At 37.6% G+C, this 25,771-nt stretch overlaps 6 protein-coding genes and 1 non-coding gene across 10 annotated transcripts; 2 read left to right on the top strand and 5 right to left on the bottom strand.

The window, feature by feature from the left end:
• Positions 1-47: 47 nt before the first annotated feature.
• Positions 48-5,738, top strand: AT5G17910 (cardiomyopathy-associated protein). Of its 3 annotated transcripts, none has more exons than NM_121797.3 (3): positions 48-228; positions 660-3,635; positions 3,994-5,738. In NM_121797.3, the coding sequence occupies exons 2-3, from the start codon at positions 687-689 to the stop codon at positions 5,071-5,073; spliced, it is 4,029 nt and encodes a 1,342-aa protein (NP_197293.1). In that variant the 5' UTR covers positions 48-228; positions 660-686; the 3' UTR covers positions 5,074-5,738. The 3 variants fall into 3 exon arrangements, with proteins under 3 accessions (NP_197293.1, NP_001190328.1, NP_001318590.1); NM_001203399.2 differs by having other exon boundaries at positions 143-360; positions 3,994-5,643; NM_001343530.1 differs by lacking the exon at positions 48-228 and having other exon boundaries at positions 622-3,635; positions 3,994-5,653.
• Positions 5,739-7,818: 2,080 nt separating this feature from the next.
• Positions 7,819-12,646, top strand: ATMS1 (Cobalamin-independent synthase family protein). Of its 2 annotated transcripts, none has more exons than NM_121798.4 (12): positions 7,819-7,984; positions 8,537-8,901; positions 8,991-9,078; positions 9,347-9,474; positions 9,581-9,972; positions 10,074-10,237; positions 10,336-10,416; positions 10,514-10,680; positions 10,775-10,880; positions 10,973-11,223; positions 11,308-11,509; positions 11,608-12,646. In NM_121798.4, the coding sequence occupies exons 2-12, from the start codon at positions 8,552-8,554 to the stop codon at positions 11,974-11,976; spliced, it is 2,298 nt and encodes a 765-aa protein (NP_197294.1). In that variant the 5' UTR covers positions 7,819-7,984; positions 8,537-8,551; the 3' UTR covers positions 11,977-12,646. The 2 variants fall into 2 exon arrangements, with proteins under 2 accessions (NP_197294.1, NP_001078599.1); NM_001085130.2 differs by having other exon boundaries at positions 7,938-8,149; positions 11,608-12,249.
• Positions 12,647-12,774: 128 nt separating this feature from the next.
• Positions 12,775-17,262, bottom strand: AT5G17930 (MIF4G domain-containing protein / MA3 domain-containing protein). The gene is made up of 13 exons (NM_121799.4): positions 17,098-17,262; positions 16,730-16,765; positions 16,555-16,634; positions 15,630-16,464; positions 15,481-15,548; positions 15,278-15,351; positions 15,048-15,144; positions 14,815-14,900; positions 14,369-14,451; positions 14,145-14,269; positions 13,959-14,060; positions 13,385-13,801; positions 12,775-13,295 (listed from the first exon to the last, which is right to left on the bottom strand). Exons 2-13 carry the CDS (start codon positions 16,731-16,733, stop codon positions 12,912-12,914), a joined length of 2,355 nt encoding a protein of 784 aa, NP_197295.2. The 5' UTR covers positions 16,734-16,765; positions 17,098-17,262; the 3' UTR covers positions 12,775-12,911.
• Positions 17,263-17,333: 71 nt separating this feature from the next.
• Positions 17,334-17,740, bottom strand: AT5G17950 (disease resistance protein; the record flags this gene model as incomplete). The annotated part of the gene is made up of 2 exons (NM_121800.1): positions 17,334-17,623; positions 17,668-17,740. 2 exons carry the CDS (start codon positions 17,738-17,740, stop codon positions 17,334-17,336), a joined length of 363 nt encoding a protein of 120 aa, NP_197296.1.
• Positions 17,741-18,408: 668 nt separating this feature from the next.
• Positions 18,409-20,245, bottom strand: AT5G17960 (Cysteine/Histidine-rich C1 domain family protein; the record flags this gene model as incomplete). The annotated part of the gene is made up of 1 exon (NM_121801.2): positions 18,409-20,245. The coding sequence occupies one exon, from the start codon at positions 20,243-20,245 to the stop codon at positions 18,446-18,448; it is 1,800 nt and encodes a 599-aa protein (NP_197297.1). The 3' UTR covers positions 18,409-18,445.
• Positions 20,246-21,779: 1,534 nt separating this feature from the next.
• On the bottom strand, positions 21,780-24,531 carry AT5G17970 (Disease resistance protein (TIR-NBS-LRR class) family; the record flags this gene model as incomplete). Its single annotated transcript, NM_121802.2, has 4 exons — positions 23,922-24,531; positions 22,715-23,834; positions 22,311-22,613; positions 21,780-22,220 (listed from the first exon to the last, which is right to left on the bottom strand). Exons 1-4 carry the CDS (start codon positions 24,398-24,400, stop codon positions 21,780-21,782), a joined length of 2,343 nt encoding a protein of 780 aa, NP_197298.1. The 5' UTR covers positions 24,401-24,531.
• A 707-nt stretch (positions 24,532-25,238) lies between these two features.
• AT5G02825 lies at positions 25,239-25,697 on the bottom strand. The gene is made up of 2 exons (NR_142631.1): positions 25,617-25,697; positions 25,239-25,340 (listed from the first exon to the last, which is right to left on the bottom strand). It is a non-coding gene; the product is annotated as an other RNA (non-coding RNA).
• Positions 25,698-25,771: the final 74 nt, after the last annotated feature.

A 25,771-nucleotide genomic window follows, 5' to 3' on the forward strand; every position in this document is an offset into this window, starting at 1 on the left:
AAATTTCAGAAAATACAAACAAAAGTAAAAGTGGCAATAATATGCAAAATTAGAATGAATTTAAATAATTCTGCCGAAAGTAAAATGGTACAACAGATACGAAAGCTGTAAAGAAGCCGACAACAACATACACATTAGCCCACTCTGCTTCTTCTTCTTCTTCGCTCGCCATCTTTTTTTTTGATTAGTCAACCATTTTCTTCTCTCTCCAATTTCAACCTCTGTAAGGTACGTCTCCGACTTTCCATGGCTTCCCCACGTCTCGTCGTCCCCTCTCTTAATTTTGCGTTTCATTTCGTTTTGGTTGATCTTTTTTTTGAATTTGATTTTATATCTCCGTGATCTGATTGCTCCTACCTGGTTAGTGACTTCACAAAACATAGATTTTTGTTTATTGTTTTGGTTTCATTCGATTTCTGGATTTGATCCTTGATCTGATTTCAAAATTATTCACTTTCTGGCCTCGTTGAGCCTTAGATCCAATTCTTTCTATTATATCGGAGACAACATTTAATCCTTGATATCTTAATATTGTGTTGCGATCTTAAGTTTTTGATTTTGAATTGAATTAGACTCATCTTGTTGTTTTTCTCAAATCTTAAATACGATAAAAACTAACTTCATCATTTGATTCTGATTTTTCGTAATTCTTAATACAGAGACGACCTGGAAAAATATAAAAAGAGATGATTAGTGATCGGTCGGAGTTCAGAGTTCAGATTCGGAGATTATTCATGATTATGATCAGAACGTCGTACAAATGGATTTGCAATCATCCCTTTCTTCTCGGCTTCGTTGCGTTTTTGTATTATCTGCATAGATATTGTCCTCTTTTGTTTGCTCCCTTAGTGACTGCGTCTCCTGTTTTGGTGTGTACTTTCGTCTTGCTTGGTACCATTTTGAGTTTTGGAGAGCCAAACATTCCTGAAATCGAAAAGGATCCAGAGATTTTCCACGAGGCTGCACCTCTTAGAACTGAGGTTTCGAGGGATGCTAATGTTACTGTTGTTGATAGAGGAGGAGATGAGAGTTTTACCGTAGAGAGTTTCGTCGGGGCGGAGAAAGTTGTGCTTGAGGATGGAAATGATGATGCTGAAAGATTAGTGGATAGCCAATTCAGTGAGGTTGAGGACGATGGCCGGCCATTTGATTATAGGCCTTTAGTTGATGAGACTCTTGATGAGATTAAACGGGATACTCATGTAAGATTTGAGGAGAAAGCATTTATTTTGGATGTGGAAAAGAAGGGAGACAGAGAAGATGAGAAACTGATTGAAAATGACGGGACGGGTGCAGAGCAGTCGAGGACAAATGGATCTTTATATGAAAGGATGGATGATCAGATGGATGTTTCTCCAGTTTCACCTTGGAGACCAATGAGGCATGAAGAGGATGAGGATGATGATGCGGACCGTGATGACTCCTTAGATTCTGGGTCTGATGGTGCAGAAAGTTCTTCACCTGATGCTTCTATGACAGACATCATTCCCATGCTTGACGAGCTTCACCCGCTTTTACTCTCAGAAGCTCCTACTCGTGGTATTGTAGATGGTGAAGGATCTGATGCAGCTTCAGAGGGGCCACATAGGAGTAGTAGTGATGAAGGAATGGAGTCTGATGGTGACAGTGAAAGTCATGGAGAAGAAGGCGATAACGAGAATGAAGATGAGGAAGAGGATGAAGAAGAAGAAGATGAGGAAGAGAAACAGGAAAAGAAGGAAGATAAGGACGACGAAAGTAAATCTGCAATCAAATGGACAGAGGCTGACCAAAGAAATGTTATGGATCTAGGAAGTCTTGAACTTGAAAGAAACCAGCGGTTGGAGAATCTTATTGCCAGGAGAAGGGCTCGTCACAATATGAGACTAATGGCAGAAAGAAATCTTATTGATTTTGATAGTGCTGATATTCCCTTTAATATGCCGCCAATCTCAACTGCAAGGCATAATCCATTTGATGTTTCATATGATTCGTATGATGATATGCCTATCCCTGGTTCTGCCCCGTCCATTATGTTTGCGAGGAGAAATCCATTTGACCTTCCATATGAGCCAAATGAAGAAAAGCCAGACCTCAAAGGTGACGGTTTTCAGGAAGAGTTCTCTTCTCAACAACCAAAGGATCCAATGTTCAGAAGACATGAAAGTTTCAGTGTAGGCCCATCAATGCTTGGAGGTCCTAGACATGATAGGCTACGACCTTTCTTTGTGTTAGAAAGATTAGCCAATGAGGGAACGAGCTATTATCCATTTGAAAGGCAGCTCAGTGAAGTTAGTGAATCAAAAGTTAGTTCTATTCCTGATACTGAATCTGTGTGCACAGTCCTGGAGGATGACGAAAAGAAGGTGGATGAAAATAATGCTGACCGAGAAACCAAAATTGCTAAAGTTGATATGGTTTCTGACAATGATGAAGAAAATAACCATTCGGCTTCTGACCACGATGAAGAAAATAGTCATTCAGCTTCTGACCATGATGAAGAAAAAAGCCATTCGTCCGAGGATTCCGATTTCGATGAACAAGCTGATAGCAAAAAACTTCACCATGATGTGGCTGAGATAGTACTAGGAAGTGGTGAAACACACCATGAGCAATCGGACATGATGGAAGGAGAAACTTCTGATAAGGGAAAACTTGATGAAGTCAGTGATAGTGATTCATCTTTATCAGAGAAAGAAGAAAAGATACGTGATATCAGTGAAGATGAAGCAATGTTAATTTCAGAACAAGTAGTTGATCTTCATGAAGAATTAGGGGCGTCTTCACTGCCTTCTTTTGGAGAATTAGAAATCAATATGGCTAGAGGGGTGGAGGATGATTATCACCATGATGAAGCTCGTGCTGAAGAATCTTTCATTACTGCGCATCCGTCACTTGACGAGTCAGCCATACATGTTCTTTGTGGTTTGGGGGACGGTGATCACGAGGAACCTGTTTACGATTCGAGTCCTCCCTCAGGCAGTAGATTCCCATCATTTTCTTCCGTATCGTCTGATTACAAACCAGATCTACCTGAAAAGAATGGGGAAGAAATAGAAGAAAATGAAGAGAAAGAACGTGAAGTTTATTCTGAAAGTATAGGTCCTGAGGAAATTCATTCTACTTCTAATGAGACTGAAACAAGGACAAGCGAAGTAGGAGAGAATAGCATGCATGTTACAGGAGAGGCAAGCCTTGTCATGAGGGAGCATTCGACACCACTGGAAGAATCACCTGATGTGGTGCATGACATAGCTGAAACTTCAGTAAACAAGTCAGTAGTTGAAGAGATAATGTACGAGGAAGAGGAAGCTCAAAAACAAAAAGATGAAGTCAGTCCTCAAACATTCAATGCTGACATCCCAATAGATAGTTATGCCAGTTTGTCTTCTGGAGCAGTTGAGTATGTTGAGACGCATTCATTTAATGACGAAGATGTTGCACAGTTGGAACAAGAACCAGTTCACTCATTAGTTCATGATGCTGAGGAAGAAACTCACAACGACCAAACAATGGATATTGAAGTAGACTCTGTAAATGCTAGTGCCCAAAATGTGGGATCTGAAGAAACAAGTCCATCTGAATCAGATAGAGAACTGACATGGTCAGATAAATCTGTGGTAGAACAATCATCTCTTGAACCTGGTGACGATCAAGTAAGTCATGAAACTTATCTTCTCTAATAGATGCACAATATCACAGTTACTTTAACATACTATCTTATGCTGCTCTCATCTACGTTTGAGATAGTCTATGTGATATACTCAACATCACAATCTACAAACTATTGGAAGGAATATACGGAATCAATTTCTTTATTGATACATGTGCTACAACATATCTTCTATATATGTCACGTTTCTAATCTGATAATGGTACATCATCTAAATTTGTGGTTTCTTAAATAGAACTGGAAATAGTAACAGGTCGATACCTATGTTTGGACTTCTTTATTCTTTATACAATTTGTTAAGCGGGAGATCTGTTTCTTATCGCTATGTTGCGTTATTGCAGGTACCAACTCGTGCAGGTCCTGTGAGTGTCGTCTTTTCCCGCAACATCACTTTTCACGAGTATCACGATGCTCCTGAAGATACAACCGAGTTATCTTGTTTGACGTCTGATACATCCTCTTCTCCAACAGAATCTCCCGAGTACACGACACCTATGGTTGGTGAAGGCTCAAGGGCAGAGTTTTTCCAAGAGGATATTTATGAGGAGCTAGACCATGTGGTGGAGCGATTAGAGCAGCTTACAGACTTGCATGCAATATCTCAAAGTCCTCCTGAAATTATCACCGAAGAGGCAGACGAGATAAAAGAGATTGATGAAGGATTGTTGTCTGAACTTGACTCGATTGGAGACTTCAATGTTAAGGAAGTTGTGACAGATACTGAACCTGGGCCATCTTCGATAGAAAATGCTATGAACCAGGCTGTTGTAGAGAGCATGGAAAAGCAACCAAAGTCACCACAATCAGATAGTAGGTCTGGAGAAATCATGTGTGCAGTTGAAACCAAACCATCGGAGTCTTCAGTTGACGAAAGTTCTATTGATGAAACAAACGTTATAACAACATCCGATGTTTTACCTGTCGTAGCTCGATCACTGGAAGAATTTCCGCAACCTTCTGAACCAAAAGAGGGGATTTCAATGGAGATAATCTCTGAAAGCGTGATGATTCCCACAGAAGCTACTGGTCCTGGTAATGTAACAGTAATTGATGAAGTTGTGACCGAGGAAACGAAAGCTGAGACCACCGAGAAAGAAGAAGAAGGAGAAGAAGAGGAGGAAAGTAAACCAAAAGAGATAACAAAATCTGATGTTTTACTTGTCGAAACTCGAGCACTGGAAGAATTTCCCAAACCTTCTGAACTAAAAAAAGGGATGGCAATGGAAGTAATCTCTGAAGGAGTGGTAATCCCCACAAAAGCTGCTGGTCCTAGTAATGTAACACTAAGTGATGAGGTTGTGACTGAGAAAGCAAAAGCTGAGACCACTGCAAGCAACACTGATGCAAATGTCCAGAGTCCTGAGTCCAAAGAAACTCCAGAGAATTCGGTGGAAACTATTGCAGAGCAAAAAGGAAAGTAGGAGAAGAAGACGAAGTCCAACCCTTCAAGCTCGAGTTCAAGCTCAAGCTCTAGTTCGAGTGACTCAGATTGAAAATTAAAGGGTAATACATCATCTCAAACTCAAGTAAATATATCTTTGTTAAAGGGTAATGATAGGCACTTCTGGGTTTTGTTTTTTTTCATCTGTGTCCTCTGTTTTAAAAGGGGCAAGAAGTAGCCGCTAATCATATTTTTATACCAAGTTTTCTCCTTCCTTTGTATTGGTTTTCTTGTGTGTTTGTGTTTCCTTTTCTCTTCTTTCTTCAGCTTTCATATTTATCGATTTGATTGATTTGTATCTCTTGAAACCAGAGAGGTTTTCTCAGGGTTTTGGATTGTGTCTTTAAATACTTTTCTCGCATCTTTTTTGGGGGGTTTGTTATTTGTATTGGACCTGAGAAATGGGAAAGGTACTGCCGTTTGGATTTTTCTATGAACATTGTAATATAATGGACTCGATCGAAGATGGTAACACCGTTCAGATTACAAATAGTTTTTGGTGGTTCATATTTAGTTGTAAATCTCTTATTAACATGAAGCATTGCCTCTCTTTTTTTTTTTGGTAAAAGATGAACTTGTGTTTGAGATTTTATGTAAATAAAGTATCCAAGTATATTCATATAAATCACCAACTTTTGATTCAAAGCATAATGTGTGTGTATACAGTTTTTATTGTTTCACATGTCTAAAAGCATGCCTTTCCATAGTTTAATCATAAAGTTTTATAAGCCAGCAATAAGAATACTTTTGGATCTTGTGATTCGTGTATCATATGATTACCAAACTCAAGATGCCAAAAAAGGTTGGTAAACAAGTATTTTATTGATCCAATAATTTGTTATACTAATACACATACGATTTAGTTCAATAATTCCTAAAGAAAAGTTTTTTTGTTTGTTTTTCATTTGGATTGTTAAAGTATTCAATTCTTTATGTCGTACAACAAGTAAATAGAAAGAAAAAAATAGAGTGCGAGTTTCACTTTCAATAAATGCTTGTGTGATTATCTTTATTTGTGTACATACTAGATCTACATCCACCGACAAACCAGTGTCGAGGAAGCATATGCAACTGTCCTGCAGATTTAAAGTCTCATGTAATTAAATGTTGTTCAATTTGTTTGTTGTGTGATTACCAGTTTGATGTATAGTTAAAGTTACCAAGTAATAAAATCATCAAACATACATATAGTACTAATTTTTTGTTTATCACATAAACATTTTGTTGACTTTTTGGTGTTGTTTGCAATAGCATCTTCTTGATAAATTCCTAGTGAACTCAAAATTGACCTACACCAGTTCCATACAAATAGAAAGATACTCCAAAACTAGTTGTGGAAGTGGTTGAATATAATTTTATATTCCAAACTTAGAAAATTCATGTTAAATTCCGCAAAAGAGCTTATAACGTAGTTTATGCACGATATGGTTAAACTTCCTCAGTTGCTATAGAGTTAAAAAAAAACAAATATTTTGAAATTGGTAACTAGTACGTGAAATTTTTTAATGCAGACTGAAAGAACAAAATAAAACTTAAAATATGTTTACAAAAAAATATTCTTTCATGATTTACGCAAACCAAAAGTTACATTTAAGGTTAGGAAAGAAAAAATGACCTAGGAAATTAAAACAATGAGGTTCGTTGATAAAGGTCAAGAATCAAAGTTTGGTAGCCAAATTACCAGCAAACAAAAAAAGATTAAGACCATTAATCCATCGCGTATACTCATTGTCTTATGAATCTTAAACAATAATATTATATTATATACAGTAGGTCCATAATTTATGTTTCTTTACCTACTCTATTTACCAAAAACATACATAGTTTTTATCTGACTTACACAAGTGTACTAATGGCCAGACAAGATTGTTACTTGTTCAAGTAAAATTGTGTTACCAGATATTCAACTTTCTATATATACATATAGATTTGACAACTATTCGACTTTCTATATTTAACTGAAAGAGTTGTATCACTGAAATTTGGAGTATTGTTCCCTGTAAATAATTCGATTTGTTTCCAAAACGCTATGGAACAGGCCTTGATTTTGATACTCTTTCGTGCTGACACTTGAAACGGCGTCGTATCAATAATAGAAGAAAACCTTACTGTGGAAATAATCAAATTGTGAATCTCCACCAACCTCAATGGGTCCCATTGCCACCCACTAATCTCCCCACGTACACCAACTCCCCTTCACGTTTTAATCTCTTAATATACTTTTATTATAAGTTAATTAAATGATTTCAACCTTAGTAATACTAACCATTAATTATTCATTTCTAATCTCCAATATTTTTTTTGAAAAACCTTTCTGTTCAGATATTTTCGTCAATTAATCAAGATCTCATTCATAAATTAAAAAAAAAAACAAAATTCAAGCTAAAAATACATACCCAACAAAAATTCCTTAAAAAAATTACTTATGGGGCATCTGGTAATTTAATTTTCCTATAAAAGATGGCAATATTAATTCAGTTTTTTTTTTTAATTTACCAATATGATACTTTAATTATATTTCTTACTTGTTAGCTCTACTAATGCACACATACTTATTTCTACGAATATAAGAAAAAAATACTGAACTCAAACAATAGACAAAAAAGAAATAATCCTACACTCAAGTGTGTTGAAAAATAACATCAAATTCAGAGAAAATGCACATACACCAATAATATAAATAAATAGGGATATTTAAAATAATAAATAAAATTGCGAAAATATCGAGCACCACCAGATCTACAGAAATGACACAGAGCCCAACGATGATGTATCTCGTTTATTTTCGCTATAAATAAACTCACACAGCCCACTCTTCTTCCTCGCTCTCTCTTTCGCCTTCTCTTAGCCTACCCTTTTTCCTTCCTCCTCTCCGATTCTTCCTCCGTCAGGTTCGTCTCCGACTTTCTATGTCTTCCTTACGTCTCTCTTATTTAGCTCCCTTTCCTTCCTTCTCCACGTTATTATTACTACTTCGCTTTTAGTGTGATTCGTTTCATTCTCGTTTTTTTATATTCCTCGATCTGTTTGCTCATTTGTTGAGATCTATTCGCTATGTGAGTTCATTTGACTCAGATCTGGATATTTCGTGTTGTTCGATTTATAGATCTGGTTTCTGGATCTGTTTACGATCTATCGTCATCTTTCCTTTGAAAATGATTGGTGTTTCTGTGTTCGTATTCGTTTAGATCTAAAGTTTTTGATCGATGAATGTCGCATGTGTTTTTATCTGAAAGTTTTCGATTACAGTATCAAGTGGTGGTAGTAGTAGTAGTAGACTCAAAAAGCTGCACAAACTTTTTATACACGTGAATTGTGATTGCTTTACGGTTTTCTTGGAGTTTGTTAATTAAATCATTTAATATTAAGAAGTTTATGAATTAAGAGAACGTTATTTTATACTATGATTTTGATTTTGATTTGGTTTGTGTGTTTTAATGCAGTAAAAGAAAATCAAAATGGCTTCACACATTGTTGGATACCCACGTATGGGCCCTAAGAGAGAGCTCAAGTTTGCATTGGAATCTTTCTGGGATGGTAAGAGCACTGCTGAGGATCTTCAGAAGGTGTCTGCTGATCTCAGGTCATCCATCTGGAAACAGATGTCTGCCGCTGGGACTAAGTTCATCCCTAGCAACACCTTTGCTCACTACGACCAGGTTCTTGACACCACCGCCATGCTCGGTGCTGTTCCACCTAGGTATGGATACACTGGTGGTGAGATCGGCCTTGATGTTTACTTCTCCATGGCTAGAGGAAATGCCTCTGTGCCTGCCATGGAAATGACCAAGTGGTTCGACACCAACTAGTGAGTCTTCATTGATCTCTTGTGTTCTTTTTGTTGACATTGGTCTTTTTGAGTTGTGGACTAATTTGATTATGCTTTTGTTGATGCAGCCATTACATCGTCCCTGAGTTGGGCCCTGAGGTTAACTTCTCTTACGCATCCCACAAGGCGGTGAATGAGTACAAGGAGGCCAAGGCTGTACGTATCATTCTTTACTAATATCCGTTTCTTAGGAAATTACTGTTTGCTCGTCTAATTAACTATTAGAGATCATAGGCTTTAGTTTGAGGATATAGTGTTTAAGCTTAGATTCATTGAGTGGTGTTTCACTGAGGATGCTAATATGCTAGGAAGGTCTCGGATGCATTGAATATAAAAACCGTTAGAAAAGTCATCTGGCACTGGTTGTCTAAAGTAGTTTTTTTTTCTACGAAGTTCTGATCTGGTTTACTTGATGTTTATGCAGCTTGGTGTTGACACCGTCCCTGTACTTGTTGGCCCAGTCTCTTACTTGCTGCTTTCCAAGGCTGCCAAGGGTGTTGACAAGTCATTCGAACTTCTTTCTCTTCTCCCTAAGATTCTCCCGATCTACAAGTAAGAAATCACTTTATTGTTTTTCTTTATTATGCCATCCGTATCCTTGATGTTATCAATGATCCTCTGACATACCACTGATATAATGACTTTGATTTGTGTACAGGGAAGTGATTACCGAGCTTAAGGCTGCTGGTGCCACCTGGATTCAGCTTGACGAGCCTGTCCTTGTTATGGATCTTGAGGGTCAGAAACTCCAGGCCTTTACTGGTGCCTATGCTGAACTTGAATCAACTCTTTCTGGTTTGAATGTTCTTGTCGAGACCTACTTCGCTGATATCCCTGCTGAGGCATACAAGACCCTAACCTCATTGAAGGGTGTGACTGCCTTTGGATTTGATTTGGTTCGTGGCACCAAGACCCTTGATTTGGTCAAGGCAGGTTTCCCTGAGGGAAAGTACCTCTTTGCTGGTGTTGTTGATGGAAGGAACATCTGGGCCAACGACTTTGCTGCGTCCCTAAGCACCTTGCAGGCACTTGAAGGCATTGTTGGTAAAGGTAATTGTTCTTCCAAAATCATCTGCCTTTTACCTGACATTACTAGGGAATTATTGAAAAACAACTGTATGAAATGTTGATCTGTTGTCTTTTTGATGCAGACAAGCTTGTGGTCTCAACCTCCTGCTCTCTTCTCCACACCGCTGTTGATCTTATCAATGAGACTAAGCTTGATGATGAAATCAAGTCATGGTTGGCGTTTGCTGCCCAGAAGGTCGTTGAAGTGAACGCTTTGGCCAAGGCTTTGGCTGGTCAGAAGGACGAGGTATTTTACCCACATGCTCCCCTAGTAGTGGACCCTTGAATTATCTGTAGTGTAATTGATCCAGAAAAATCTAGAACTCAATATTTTTTTTCTTTCAGGCTCTTTTCTCTGCCAATGCTGCGGCTTTGGCTTCAAGGAGATCTTCCCCAAGAGTCACCAACGAGGGTGTCCAGAAGGCTGTAAGTTTGATTTCAAACTGATGCACTGTGCTCACCCAATGGTTTATTTTCCTAATCTTGTATTGATTGAGATAGTTTCTCATTCTTGTTATCTCAGGCTGCTGCTTTGAAGGGATCTGACCACCGTCGTGCAACCAATGTTAGTGCTAGGCTAGATGCTCAGCAGAAGAAGCTCAATCTCCCAATCCTACCAACCACAACCATTGGATCCTTCCCACAGACTGTAGAGCTCAGGAGAGTTCGTCGTGAGTACAAGGCCAAAAAGTTAGTCTCCTAAATTTAATCCTTGGGCTTATGCGTCACACATTTTCTTAAATTGTTGTGATGCTAATGGTTTCTTTAATCTCTCTTTTACTAGGGTCTCAGAGGAGGACTACGTTAAAGCCATCAAGGAAGAGATCAAGAAAGTTGTTGACCTCCAAGAGGAACTTGACATCGATGTTCTTGTCCACGGAGAGCCAGAGGTGAATTTTTTTTATTATTCTATGTTTTTGCCTGATATTTCTAGTAATCCTTGGTACTGTTTCTGATGAGACATGTTTTCACAATTTTGTAGAGAAACGACATGGTTGAGTACTTTGGTGAGCAGTTGTCTGGTTTTGCCTTCACTGCAAACGGATGGGTCCAATCTTATGGATCTCGCTGTGTGAAGCCACCAGTTATCTATGGTGATGTGAGCCGTCCCAAGGCAATGACCGTCTTCTGGTCCGCAATGGCTCAGAGCATGACCTCTCGCCCAATGAAGGGTATGCTTACTGGTCCCGTCACCATTCTCAACTGGTCCTTTGTCAGGAACGACCAGCCCAGGTACATAATGTTACTATAATCTAAAAACAAACATAAACACCAAATAAAGAACAAAACACTAAGACAATCTTGGAATCATTGTAGGCACGAAACCTGTTACCAGATCGCTTTGGCCATCAAGGACGAAGTCGAGGATCTTGAGAAAGGTGGAATCGGTGTCATTCAGATTGATGAGGCTGCACTTAGAGAAGGACTACCACTCAGGAAATCCGAGCATGCTTTCTACTTGGACTGGGCCGTCCACTCCTTCAGAATCACCAACTGTGGAGTCCAAGACAGCACCCAGGTTTGCTTAAATAAAAACTACACATAACGAGTCTCATGTAGTGTAATGCTTTCTCAGTTGCTCATAACTTATGTGTTTCTGGTGTTTTTTTTTTGCAGATCCACACTCACATGTGCTACTCCCACTTCAATGACATCATACACTCCATCATCGACATGGATGCTGATGTCATCACCATTGAGAACTCCAGGTCTGATGAGAAGCTTCTTTCCGTGTTCCGTGAAGGAGTGAAGTACGGTGCTGGAATCGGTCCAGGAGTCTACGACATCCACTCTCCAAGAATACCATCTTCTGAGGAAATCGCAGACAGGGTCAACAAGATGCTTGCTGTCCTAGAGCAGAACATCCTTTGGGTTAACCCTGACTGTGGTCTCAAGACCCGTAAGTACACCGAGGTCAAGCCTGCACTCAAGAACATGGTTGATGCGGCTAAGCTCATCCGCTCCCAGCTCGCCAGTGCCAAGTGAAGAAAAGCTTGATTTGAACAAGGAAACGTTTTTTTTTCTCTAAAATGGTTGTGTTTTATTTGGTTTAATAACTTTCTTAAAAATATTTTTAGTCGAAGGTAGATTTGATGCATATGGTTTCTTTCTTGTTGAGAGAGAGAAAGGCTATAGCATCCTTTGGATTTGATGCAATGTTTGTGATTTTCTTTTTGTCTCCAATATATTTCTCTGATGGAATGTCTTTTTTCTAAAGTATCTTGAAAAGGAATAAGAGGATTGATTCTTATACAAATACTTTTGTTTGCGTTGTCCTAAACTCACTACTTTTTTTTATCCGACGCAATCAGTGCTTTGTAGCCTGTTCTTGAAGTAGGCCCCTTTGTATGTCTCTATCTGGCTCCTGTATCAGATTGTTGTTTCCCTTAGATTTCTTTATTTCGTTGGCAAAAAGAAAATCTGAATTGCCCCACAAAGAGCGTGGTGGCTGATGTTAGGTTGCAGTCTCATGGTCCACCACTTTAGACTCGAAGATTTATTTCGCTTGGAGAACATCTTCGTTGATGTTTATGTATCATTTGAACTGTAGACTGTAGCCAAGTAGAAGGTTTTAACTCTGTAAAATCTGAGATGTTGTATGTTCTCAAGTTTTATCTCAGTAATTCAAGTCTCTTTGAGTTCAAATAAGAAAAAGATTGTAGCTCGGTCTCGAAGAAAAGTTCTTGCTCATTTGCAGTTTTTAATATTATTTTTCTCTCTAAGATTGTGTGAAAATAACCTAGTTAGTAAACCAAATTCAATTAGTGTAAAAGAACCTCAACCTTTTAAGATCGTTTTCAGTAAATTTTTATTGAAGATGGTGAATGATAAAAATCTTACAAAGTAGAAACTTTAATTAAATTAGAAGATAGTGTGTACAACAAAAAGAGACTTCAAAATTGTTGGTGGCAACAACAGGATCACATGAGTAATCCTTCTGCATTGTTAAGTGCTTCTTTAGCTTTCCTGAATTTCCCATAGATTGCCTTGTTATTTTTCACAACATATTCCTTCACAAAGAACTTGATGCCATCTCGTAGAGCTTCATATTCCGGATTCAAGGCTATGCGTGTGAACAAGTTCCACACAAGATTCTCAGGGTGCTCAAAGATGGCCTCGAACAGCATTCGAAAGTGCATGATTCGTTTTGGAGTTAACTCCACTGGATTTGCTAAGTCAACGGATTTGAGAACAGCAAGAGAAAGATTGAAGGTTACAATAATCTCTGCCACGAATTTCGCCAGATGCATCGATCTCTGAAGTGACATCGACTCTAGTTCTTTAAAATGGTCCCAAATGCAATACTGCAGGAAAAAAAACACAAGAGATGATAAGAGAAAAAAGAATGGTTACATAACCATGGCTTCGGTTCTATTAGATAGTAAAAACGTACCTGCAGTGTAAACTTATGATTTTTGTCGTGCTCGCACAACTTTGAAGCAAGGACTGTGTAGAACTTGTTGAATGCTTTCTCCTGTAAACAGCATTCAACTAGAACCCTCATGATCTCTCTGTCCTGTTTTCCTGGCAAATCCAATCTAAGAAGTTTCTCGAATGCATCGATGTAGTCCTCACTACTCATGATCACACAAAATATTGCTTTTCTGGAATCTGTATTCATCCTCTGTGCCTCAGCTAGCTTTAACATTTTTTGGGCCTCAACAACCTCTGCATCCATTGTTTCTGCTATATCTTCAGCGGTGTTTGAGTCAACCACCAAATCGCCAGAAAGCCACCACTGACCCTTCTTCTCGGGGTCAAGCAGCTTGCTCCATGTAAGCCCTCTTAATAACACTTCTTCTACTCTCAACTGGGTAAATTATAAAAAAAACGGACAAAAACAAATGCATTTTAGTCAAAACTTACTAATCCAAAAGCCACCTAATAAGCAGAAGCATACATGTTTATAATTGTCATGATGGAATCCATTTTATAACATTTCGAGGAATAGAGCGCTAAAATATTACCTTTTGAAGCCACTTCTTTACCCTTGTGTTCTGGACGGAATCCTCTTTGGCTCTCAACTTGTTGTTCTTTATTGCGGAAATGGTTTCAAGCATCTTTTCCATCTGCAAATTCATTGAACAAACAACTTTAAAAAAATCATAGTATAACATTTTCTTCCCGAAGACAATTTTTCATAGAATTCATACCATCATGTTATTCATTTGTGTCTGGCCATCGGAGGAGGTTTTCAATTCATTTGCCTTGTTCTGGATGCTGATGATGAATGTTTTCATAGCCAGAGGATCATCACTTCTTATTTTCATTCCACAGCCTATTCAGAGCATTATCAAGAACTGAGAGACGGAACATAAACATCTCAAAACACCTAAAGCAGCTATCGAAAGATAATAATGATAATAATAAAACTTACAATCTAAAACAGTGGTGATAGTGAAAGCATCAACTTTAGTCAGCCGTTTCCCCAATGTCATTAAGAAATCATATATAAGATCACTGCAAAACAAATATAGAGAGATTCATATTTCATCCAAAGAAAATAACAGAAAAATATCATTTTTGTTTCTGTTACGTGAGCGGACTAGTGATTGGGTTGGGTGATGAGTAAAAACATATTAAACATATCGCTGTAGGAAAAACTAAAATCCATAATACATGACAATCACTCAATATCTGTAAAAGGTCAAGAGAATCCATTTCCACAAGATTCTGATTAAAATGTGTGTTGGGATTATCGGTCTAACAACCTGATAATTAAACAGCGTTCTTGGTTCAGTTCTAGAAATTTCAAGACAGTGAGGAATAACTAAACTTGCTCTAGACCAAAATGAACAAATATGTAGCTGCAGATTATCTTACCTGGAGCAAACTCCCAATATGCAAAGATAAGAAAGCAAAAGAGAAATCCCATTTAAAGAGAGACTGTCTTCCTTCTGATATTCATCCTGAAAATAAATTAAGGACTTGTTAGTAGTGCACTATTTCAAGCAAGGTGGTGAAAAGATACTATAGACAACAAAATCTTAAGGACATAACTGGATCTTCTCGAGAATTTAGCTTACAATTCATGTAGGAAAAACTCAGGGACATACCTCGAAAGATTTAGCAAGTGATGCAATTAGCTTTGCACTAAAATCCATTCCAACTAGACACGCCATGCCGGCTATGAAAGAAGCAAATACAGCGTACCTTTACAAGGAAAAAATAATGTTCAGCAATATATTGACTAATAAGGGCGTCAATGTAGTCATGTAGTTCCACACATGACTATAGGGCTAGCATTAACATGAGCGGACAATCAGAAAGTTGTACAGATCTTAACTGTTCATTGCCTCTCGCATAAGTTGTCAAAACCTCTTCACAGAAAATCTGAGAGGACACACTTCTCGCAACAGACTGCATTAACAAATGTTACAGGGTTACAAGATGTAAAAGTAACATGTAAACAATAACAAAATGGAGTTGAAGCAACTTTAAGAATGAAATCTAGGATGATTATAATAATCTCAAGATATTTGAGCTTACACGATAGATTGTGGCAAGTTCTGCAGTTATTGTTTCTACATTGGATTCTGCCATCTTATTGAGAAGACCTGTAACACAAACCAAGCATACCAAAATAAGCCTACAGAATTAGAAATACACAGAGGATAAATAACTTTTGTTAGCTATACCTTTTATCCGTGTACGCATTTTAGTGAGTTCTTCAGATTCACTTTTGGCCTGAGATCTCAAATGAGGAGCAACATACTTGCTGCTGCTCTCTGGCTTACGCTCATGCAAAGGAGTATCTACTTTCTCCAAGCTTGACGGTGAATCGTGATAATTAACAGTCTCTGACTCACCATCATCTGTGATATTCATCAGATCACTTTCTAGTTCTTCATCTACAGACTTCTTCTTCTTCTTATGCCTTTTACGGTCTCTTTTTCCTACAGGCTCTTCTTCGCTTTCCTCGTCAGAAAATTCAGATTCTTCATGCTCCAAATCTTCATTTGCTAGCTCATCGACATCCTCATGGTCCTGTTTTTCTTCTGATCTCTTTTTCTTACGTTTCTTTCGGGAATCACCGAGTTCAGATCCCATCGAATCAAGTACAGATGGAAGTCCTTCGAACAAATCATTCAATCCATCATCCATGCCCCTTAGTTTTCCTTTCTTTATCTTGAGCTTCTTTGCGAGCCTCCTCTCAAGTTCAGCATCCTGGTCTCCAGATATTACAGTTGGTGTATCCATTTCAAGAAACTCTTCAAAATTCGTCTTCTTCCTTGGTCTATTCAGATCCTTTATTCTCTCTACTTTTTGCATCTTCTTCTCCTTTGATTTGACTCTAACCTCTTCTTTCTTAGGTATAAAAGACTTTCCATGGTCTTTGTTTCCACTAGGACTACTTGATTCCATATGTTCAGTTACACTATCACTTATCTGGCGAAAATCTTCAGACTTGATCACATCACCAGACTTCTGAGCTGAAGCAGATGATGATACTCGTTTCTCCTTTTCCGACTTCTGAGATCCAGCAAAAACCAACATTACCCATCAACAAACAATTCAACAAGAAAACTAAACCTTATTAATAAAACAAAGATTGCCTCCTACATGACGCTGAAGCCAAGATTCATGTTTTTTCTGGTTCTTCTGCAAGCGAGCCTCTTTTCGCTTTTCATGACGAGAGCTCCCTGGCGATCATCAAAAACAAATAAAAGGAGACTCTTTAAAATCCTAGCTCCAACATACATAGAGCTAAGCACTACTAAGACAAAAATCAGCTTACCCATGTTATCTGACCCAATAGATTCTCTGCCAACACCTAAAGAAGGATAAAAATTAGAACTTTAGCTTTCAGCTTAATAAGTTACAGGTCTCTATAACAATGACCACGAATTCAACAGAAAATAATTGAAGTTGTATAGCTAAACCCTAGTTTTATTAAAACTGAAAAACTTAAGCATTCACCGTAATTCAACCAAACAATGAAACTACGCCGACAATGTAAGTTTCAGAATCTATAATTGCACAAAAATAAAGACGTGATTAAATTGAAAACGCCACTTAGAAATCGAAATAATCATCAGCAGACCCAATGTAGAATGAAGCAAAGCAAAAAATCGACAGAATCCAAATAGAAAGATGGAGCAATACTTGAAAGACGAGAATTGATTCGAAATCTTGTTCTTGTTTGCTCTCGCTCGATGTGATTAGAGGAAGTAGGAAACGAAACCGGAAAGGAGTGTTTTTTTTTTAGGTTCGACGAAAAGAATTTGCAGAAAAATTAGGGTTTTTCTTTTGTTGAATTTTCAAAAAATTATAACGAAGATGGAGAAGCAAAGCCCGCCAAGTTATTGGGCCTAAAATCCAAGATGCCAAAATTTTGGCCATTACGTTTTCTTTTTTTTCCTTATGGTGAGAAATGTTTGGTTGGGCAAATTCTCTAAATACAAATGTAGGAACCAAACACAACATATGTTTGTGTCCACAAGATAGAAAATAGAACAGCTAGGGTTTGTAGACATTAAGCGTACCAAACAATGCATGATGATTCCTCTTTCCCTAGATATAGAGATGAGACCCATATCAGCTAGGGTTTGTATCCCTTTCTCCACGTCCCAGCCCTTCTCCGAAAGCGAGAATATTGTGTCTTTCACGTTCACACCAAAGCTTATATTTTCTGTTAACAGAGATTAAATGAAGTTTTGTGTTTCTCAGATAAACCATCATATGCAAATCTAATTGCTTTATAAATTTCTTTGTAGTCAATATAGGTTTCGAGTTTAGCTGGTGTCATTAACCACTCCTCTTTGCTCTTCCCACGTAAAGCCGAACCTAAAACCTTGAGACCAAGTGGAAAAGGAGCAACAAGCTTAGCTACTTCAGTGGCATGCTTCACGTAACCTCTTGGTGGAGAGCTTTTCCCAAACGCAGAGTATGAGAAGATTTGTTGAGCCTCTTCGCTTGATGGGTAAGCCACTTTGTATATCTTGTCGATCCTGTTACTCCTGTAATTAGATTTTCATTAGTGACAAGGTTTAATCTTGTAATCTAATTTAACATTATTTTCAAAAAAAAAAAAAGAAGAAGATATAATCTTGTAAGAAGAGAGTTTTAATTAATAAAAAAAAAAATCTAAAACAACCAGTTTTACGTGGCTGGTTAAATAATGGACTATAGAGTATTCCAGTCGGAACAATCGAAATGTAAGCTTACACATAAATATACTTATTTTTGTCGTTTTGGTTTCTAATGTTTTTATGTTTCATTTATTCGACCAAACATATAATTTAAGCTGATTAGATTATTCCGGATCTTTTATTAATCATAATCTAAAGAACTTCTACAAAGCTAAACAAACATTTATGCTCACAATGAGAATCGCCAATACAGAGGGAATTAAACAAACACATAAGCAAATGCGGGAATTGAAGAAAACTCAAGAACAACTTGGTCGAATTCACTGGTAAACGAGCTCAACAAAAAAAAGGAAACTAATTTTCTATAAACATTTTAAAAGACACGAAGCACAAACATTCCTCACATCGACTTTGAAGTAAATGGAACCCTGACAGCGATCCTCACAACGGCTGCAAACCGGTCGGGTGCTGCTCTTGTTGTCAAGAACTTCCACCATTCTTCGATTATGATATTTGAAAGTGTTACCAGGCTTCAGATAAACGTGGAATCCGAATAAGCAATTCCGATGAATAGTGGTGCAACATTCGTTGCACGTGTAGAACCATTCTGACGTATTCACTTCCTTTTCGCATTCTTCACACCAATACTTGTCGTCCGTGTCTTCTCCATAGCAAAGAGTGAGAGGATGTTTATCGTATTTATAGTGTAACTCACTTGGAATCGTAGCGCATTCATAACAAATAGAGTACTCGCAAAGAGTACTACATTGTAGACGATTCTTGGTAAGACCTCTCTTACAACCATTGCAGCGAAAAGGTTCATAGTCGTAATTGAATGGAGCGATGAATAGAGGATGTTCATGGACTTTGTCAATGCTATACTCAGGAACTAAAAAGCAAGGGACATCTATCTTAAACCAATGAATCTTGCAGTTCTTTTCAGCGCACTTATACTTGAAACCAGTGGACGTTCGAGAACAAGCTGAACATTGCAGATTACCATCAGTGGGTAGAGGAGATGGGTCGAGGATGATAGAATGATTATGCAATGCATGATCCACTTTCTTAGGTAGACAAGCACACACTACGTGGAGAAAAAAGTCACATTGCATACATTTGTAGAAATCATGCAAGTGGATAGGAAGGACACACGCCTCGCACTGCTTCCTTGCGTCTCGTACACTATCATACTTCTCCAGCTTTAGATGATGTTCATGACTAAAATGTTCTATCAAACCATCACCTACATTCTTGAATGGTGCAATATCTTCAATTACACCAGGTTCTTCGGGTTCCCATTCGAGTTCTTTTCCATCCCATACCATTACATGTGTTGCACATTTGGTATGAAGTACGTAAGAGCAATCCTCGTCTTTACAAGAATATTGACCATATTTAATGTCAACTGTCTTGTAGCAGACCCGGCATAACGAATTTGGGGGTGGAAGGTAAGGAGAAAAAGAGAGACGATGAGGATGACGTGTGATCTTTATGACGCGTGGTAAATCAACACAATATTGATGTACCACATAATTACATTGGAAACAAGCATAACTTGCTTCCGACGCATTGACCAAACCACAAGCATCACAAGGAACTAAGAGTGGACGAGGGAAAAGGACGAGTGAATGGTGATGGCCTTTTGGGTTTTCAATAGTAAGAGGGGGTTTGGTTTGTGTGCACATAGTATCCAAACAAAAGTTACAAATAGAACACCGATAGAAAACTGTCATTCTTGGATGTGAACTTGGTGTTGGTATGTATTTCCCACACCAAGTGCAGTTATCAAATATGTTACCCCATCCAGACTTACCAGGATCCGATGTGCCTTGGTCTTCATAAGGGCCTTGTTCGCTCATATTGCTGCCGTCGATGATATTGTCATGCTTTCCATAGGTTAAAAAGAGAGGATGTTGGAGGTGAAAAGGATGTAATATTTTTCTAGGAATATTAACACATTCTTCGTGGAAATCCACATCGCAGATGGTGCAGTGGTAATGGAAACCCCGAGAAGAAGTGGATACTTGCTTCCCGCATGTAAAGCAATTGGACTTAGTGTTTTTGCTGAGTTTAGGGGAAAGGGTGTGAGGATGAGTCGGATGAGCCAAACGACATCCTTTTGTATATAAAGCAGCAGGATGTATATTCTTAGGCTCTTCCATTTCTTTTCTGCTTTAGGTTTGATGTATGTTTCTACAAATTGAAGACCACCCAATATATATACACTTTAAGAATTACTCAAGATATACAATTTCATACATTGCAATATTGCATCTCCGTTGGTATTATCACTATTTTGTTTTTTTACATATCAGATCTAGATCCACATCATACTTAATAATTTAAAATGTCAAATTGTGAAAGTCTGTTGAATGAAAGAATATCTCTAATTACTATTAGAAAATGCATTCAGCATATCATCAACCTACATAATATGGCAGAAGACAAAAAGAAAACTTTGTTGATGTGTCGTCAATAAAAGATGATTTAGTGCAACTAGATATAGCAACCAATGGATAAAATTTGATTAAAAGTATCTGTTAATTAGCCATAGATCCAAATACATAATCTTATTACTTTATCAAGATCTCCGTTCGCAAAGGGAGGGCACATGTTCACTTTGACTAGTCAGAGACTTGACACGATAATTCAGATAAGATCTTCATTTCATTTTGTAAGTGAAGTTGGCTCCAATAAGTGACAGTAAATGCAATGAGTCAAGCAAGCTTGCTTCGCTAGGCCATTTGCTTCTCAAGACTTGTCTTGAAAAGACAAAATGTGCATCCAATAAGTGAACATGCATTTGCTTAGAAGACCACGTCAGTTAAATTAATTGTGAGATTCAATGCTAACAAACAAAGCAGGACTATTTCTCCTAAGTTCACATCCAACATTTGATATGGGTTTAATATTCTTTAAAACAATTGCTTAAGTCTTACAAGTGGTGTTTTGTTTTCAGGTTCATTGCAAAGTTCCTATTTAACAAATTGAATGTTTTTTCTTCAATGTTGTTCATGTTCTTCTGAAATAAAGGTCTAACGTTCTAACTTATAGGTGGACTACAAGGGTATATATATCCCATGGTTGAAGTTTACTTTCAACTTTTTAACTTTATATTGTAAGAAAGAAAGTAAAAATTCATGAATATAGACCTTGAGTTTAGAAAAATCTTTAAATATATTAGTAAAACCCTTACAAAAAGGGGAAAAAAACAATGGCTTGAAAACAGGAGCTTAATTATTAGCACCTCCGGCGGTGTTTGCTGTTACTGTATTATGTTTGCTGGTACCTAAACATAAATCAACGGAACCTAAATCGTTGAAGAAGCCAAAACCAATAAAGAAAATCGAGAAAATAATTAGAAACCCTAAATAGAACTCGAAGAATATGGCCAATAATGTTTCTAGCCACCTTCCAACTTCTCCAAAAGAGTCAAACTAGTGAGTAGTGAATTATGTGCTGCCATGTGTCAGTCTACGTGGAGGAGATCATTTGCTTCGATTTCTCTCTTCTTCTCTGTCTCTATCGGTTGCTTAAAAAAAAAAAAAAAGATTTCCTTCGTAAAACCTCTGCTTCTGGTCAATCTATTGACTGAAAATATGACTTTTTCAATTACACAAACGTACGGTATGATACATATGTTCAGTAATGTATGGTATATGAAGATGCTCGATGTATAGTAGTTCCACTCCTGTCTTATATGTCCACGATCTCTATACTTGCAGGCAAATATGGTAATGTTTTAAGGTTCTTACATCCCGCCATCTCCAATGAGACAAGCCGAGAACATAACTTGATTACTGAAGGCACTTTCTCTATCGCAGTTTCGCCTAGAGACATGAACTGAATCTGCGTTGAAATCAAAGGAAAGTTATTCAGCTTCGAGCATCCTCTCATATTAAGGACACTGAGGGATTTCAAGTTGATGTTGTCTGGCAGACTCTTCAGTTTTATGCAACAAGACATGTCCAAGACTTTGAGCTTATGAAGATTCTGTAGACAAGACGAAGGAACTATGACCAAATTTTTGCAGAACCTAAGATACAACTTCTCCAGATTTGTTGCTCTTGATAGGTTTGGAATATCTTTAATCTTTGTGGATGCACTCAGATCCATACGCTTGAGGCTTTTCAGTGGCTGAGAACATAGATAGCAAAACAATATGTATAAATAGAAAGGCATTTTATAAGAGGAGACCAAGAATTAAGATATATAATAAGAAGCTACCTGAATACCTTCCCAGAGCTTCTCCAGCTTGCTATCTCTCATAGTAAGTTCCACAAGAAATTCGGGTCGAAACTTAGAAGGCAAACATTTTTTCGGATACGAATCCCAATGTAGTAATCTAAGTTTACGTGGTAGATAATCCAAACCGTGAGGTAAGTACAACTTGACTGCTTCATCTGGGAAATTCTTGTATAGCCACAAGAATTGGAGATTAGGCATTTTCTCAAAGGCTTTTTCACTTACATACACTTGATCTTCAATTTCAGACATATCTAATGATATTCCTAAAACAGTTTCTGTACCCTGCAAATGTACCACAATTAAGAAAGAAGGCAATTAGTTAGCTAAAAGTGGATTTTGTGATGAGTAGGACTTGGATGGAAAGCATGTCTCAAAAAGCTTACGGTTTCATCTGCAAGAACATCTGAAATCTCCAAAGAATCAACTAGAAACTTACGTTTCCCGGGCTCGTCGAGACACTGTCCCCGAGTGATTTCTTTACCCAATTGTTGTAGCAAACAATGCATGACTATATATCCATCAGCATCTATGTGTATAAGAGATCTGTCAACAAGAACTTTAAGTCCAAATTCTACATCCAATGCACTCTTAGCAAGCAACAGCTTCACACGATCAACATTCTTGCCATTGAATAAGCACGCGATATGAAGAAAGATAGCCTTATCTTTCTCATCTAACCCTTCATAACATACTCTTAGTAGTTTCTCTATTTTCCCATTCAAACTAGTTCTAAGTCGCGGTAGAGCGTTTATCCACTCTTTCTTACTCATCCCTCGCAAAGATGCACCTAAAACGCTGAGACCTAAAGGAAGATATCCTGCAAGTTCCACAACTTCAACAGCTAGATCATTGTATCCTTCTGGTGCCGAGTTTTTTCCGAAAGCACATTGACACAAGATCTTTAAGGCTTCATCTCTAGATGGATAATCCACTTCATATACATGAGTAATCCCATGAGCCTTCAAAAGCTGTCTATCTTCTGTAGTAACTAAAATTCTGGTTCCATTACCAACCCATTGAGTTTGATCTGCCAAGGCACGTAGTTGTTCCAGTTCATCAACATCATCAAGAACAATAAGAGCTTTCTGATTCTTTAGCCTTTCTTGTGCTACACCTAAATGGCTTACCTTTATCTTTCTTTGGGTGGTAATTTCAGAGAGAAACCTTTCTCGTAAATGCAACTTCATGCTATAACCATCGATTTCCTTTCTCCTATAGCTTCCCTTAACATTCTCCATGAAAATGAACAATTGAAAGTCGTCATCATTAGATGAAGAAAGTTGATTGTATAAAATCCTCGTGATAGTGGTCTTCCCTATTCCAGCAGGACCCCAAACACCTATCATCTTCACTTCATTAGACTCTAGACCTAACATTGATTTCAAATTTGCAACATGAGCTTCCAATCCAAGTAAATCTTCGAAATCCGTCGAAGAAGTGAAGCAAAATAGCTCTTCAGAAACATAAGCAACGATCTTTTCAATCATTTTGGCGTCATTGTCCCTGCAACAATTGAAACAAACGAACGAATACACATGATTCAATTTAAAACCTTCATAAAAACGTTTGAATATTAGTGAAACTACTAACCATTTCGAAGAGCACTCGCCGGCAATATTACCAACATTCGTCAAAGCTTGCCTCCATCTCTGCCTCTCTTCCTCTGTTCTCACATCACAAATCTTGTCAAAAGCCTTTCCAAAATCTCCAGTCTGTTTTCTTACACTAGATGGATCCACATCATAGAAAATCGGCACCAATGTCTTCCCAACAACTTCCCTGCACTCCATGATCTCGACCAATTCGTCTAAGCACCAGCACGAACCAGCGTAGTTCTTGGAAAGAACAACAATGAAAATCTTTGATTCCCATATAGCTTGTTTAAGCTCAGGCCATATGGAACGACTTCTCTTGATTCCACCATCTTTAAATGCATCAATTCCATTATGTTGCAGCTCCTTGTGTAAATGACTTAGAAAGTTTCTACGTACATCTTCCCCGCAGAAGCTAGGGAACACATGATAACTATGGCGATCAGAAAAAGAAGACGAGGACGAAACAGAAGCCATTAAAGAGTTATCCTTTTAGTTATTTTTTTCTTTCTCTGCGGCATGTTTACACTATAGAGTTACTTATCAAATTTATACATTCCTTATTCTTCCTATTGGTCAAGTTTGGGCGTGTGCGGTCGATTCAGCTAAAGAATCTGATGTTGATCAGTAGACGTCGATCGATAATAAAGTCAACAATAAATATGGCAATGAATAAACCAGTTACCCAAACAAAACAAAACAAATCACCAAAAGAAAAACAAAACAAAACAAAAATATGATGAATGATCAACACGCTTTAATTAGATAGGATATAAATCAAACGCTTTCTTACTTCAGCTGATGTTTATAGAATGGTATATAATATTGTACGTTTCAAAATCTTGCAAGAGAAGATTTTGATTTTCTTGTTCGTCAAGGATCTCGCGACATAATTAAGAAGCGTTTTTTGGAGGAAAAAGAACAAAGAGTTCAATAGGGCTGAGTCAAGCTTTTACTTCTTTACATTCTTGCCTAGGCTCGCAGCTTAGGACTGAGTCAATAGTCCTACACTGCATTGGCAGACCGATTCCAATATTAGTTTTGTTGAACTTGTTGATCTTATATTAACCTGTTAACCAATCAGTGAACTCGAGAATGATCTCAGGGTAACTAAAATATAGTGAGATATTACCAAAACTTTTTTAAAATTATATAACTTAGAAATTACCAAAACTTTTTAAATACTAAATTATATAACTTAGTCTTACTTAGTATATCTGCTTGTTTGTCAGATAACAATACTTCAAATCGTATTCCTATTGGTTTTGTGGTGTAAAGACCCTAACGTGAAGGGTTACTTAAGGGAAAACAAAAAATTGAACCGAAACAGAAAACATAGCATTTTATGAACAAAAGACAGAGCAAGTATACGTTGAATGCGAAGGTTGTTTAAGCTTCCTAATTTCCGCTATTTCCTTCCTGTTGGAGAATTAAGAAGAGATTAAACAAATCCTAATTTCCGCTATTTCCTTCCTGTGATCATATTAATATATTGTATATATATATAGTACTAATCAGACAATTGAACCAAACTTAATATATCTTGTCTTACATTGGAATTTGGGTAAGGTTGATTGAGAGGAGCTATTTAAGCTAAAGGTCGGTGAGATTCGAGAAAAAGGAGAGACAAAGAGACCAATCACTTTTTGAAGAAGAACAAAAGCAATTTGCTTAAAATCTGACATGTCCTTACTGGCATTTGAGTGTCATCCACCACCTTCAATCTCCTTGTGTGTATACTAAAGTCTAAAGCTATTAAAGAACCAAAAGAGAGAATCTTCATTTAGTCAAAAGCACTTCGAAAAACAAAAGCCGAAAGTAAGCGAATTACGTAATCTATGACCTGAA

This window comes from Arabidopsis thaliana, chromosome 5 (genome assembly GCF_000001735.4).
Source record: "Arabidopsis thaliana chromosome 5, partial sequence".
Lineage (NCBI taxonomy): Eukaryota > Viridiplantae > Streptophyta > Magnoliopsida > Brassicales > Brassicaceae > Arabidopsis > Arabidopsis thaliana.

Bases quoted from the DNA above. Each gene is read 5' to 3' on its own strand.
- AT5G17910 (NM_121797.3), top strand. From the start codon at position 687: ATGATTAGTGATCGGTCGGAGTTCAGAGTTCAGATTCGGAGATTATTC. The intron at 3,636-3,993 runs GTAAGTCATGAA...GCGTTATTGCAG, and splicing joins TTGAACCTGGTGACGATCAA to GTACCAACTCGTGCAGGTCC.
- ATMS1 (NM_121798.4), top strand. From the start codon at position 8,552: ATGGCTTCACACATTGTTGGATACCCACGTATGGGCCCTAAGAGAGAG. The intron at 8,902-8,990 runs GTGAGTCTTCAT...TTGTTGATGCAG, and splicing joins AAGTGGTTCGACACCAACTA to CCATTACATCGTCCCTGAGT. The intron at 10,238-10,335 runs GTATTTTACCCA...TTTTTCTTTCAG, and splicing joins TGGCTGGTCAGAAGGACGAG to GCTCTTTTCTCTGCCAATGC.
- AT5G17930 (NM_121799.4), bottom strand. The intron at 13,802-13,958 runs GTAATATTTTAG...TAATTTACCCAG, and splicing joins TAAAGAAGTGGCTTCAAAAG to TTGAGAGTAGAAGAAGTGTT. The intron at 13,296-13,384 runs GTACGTTTTTAC...TTTTTCCTGCAG, and splicing joins ATCATAAGTTTACACTGCAG to TATTGCATTTGGGACCATTT.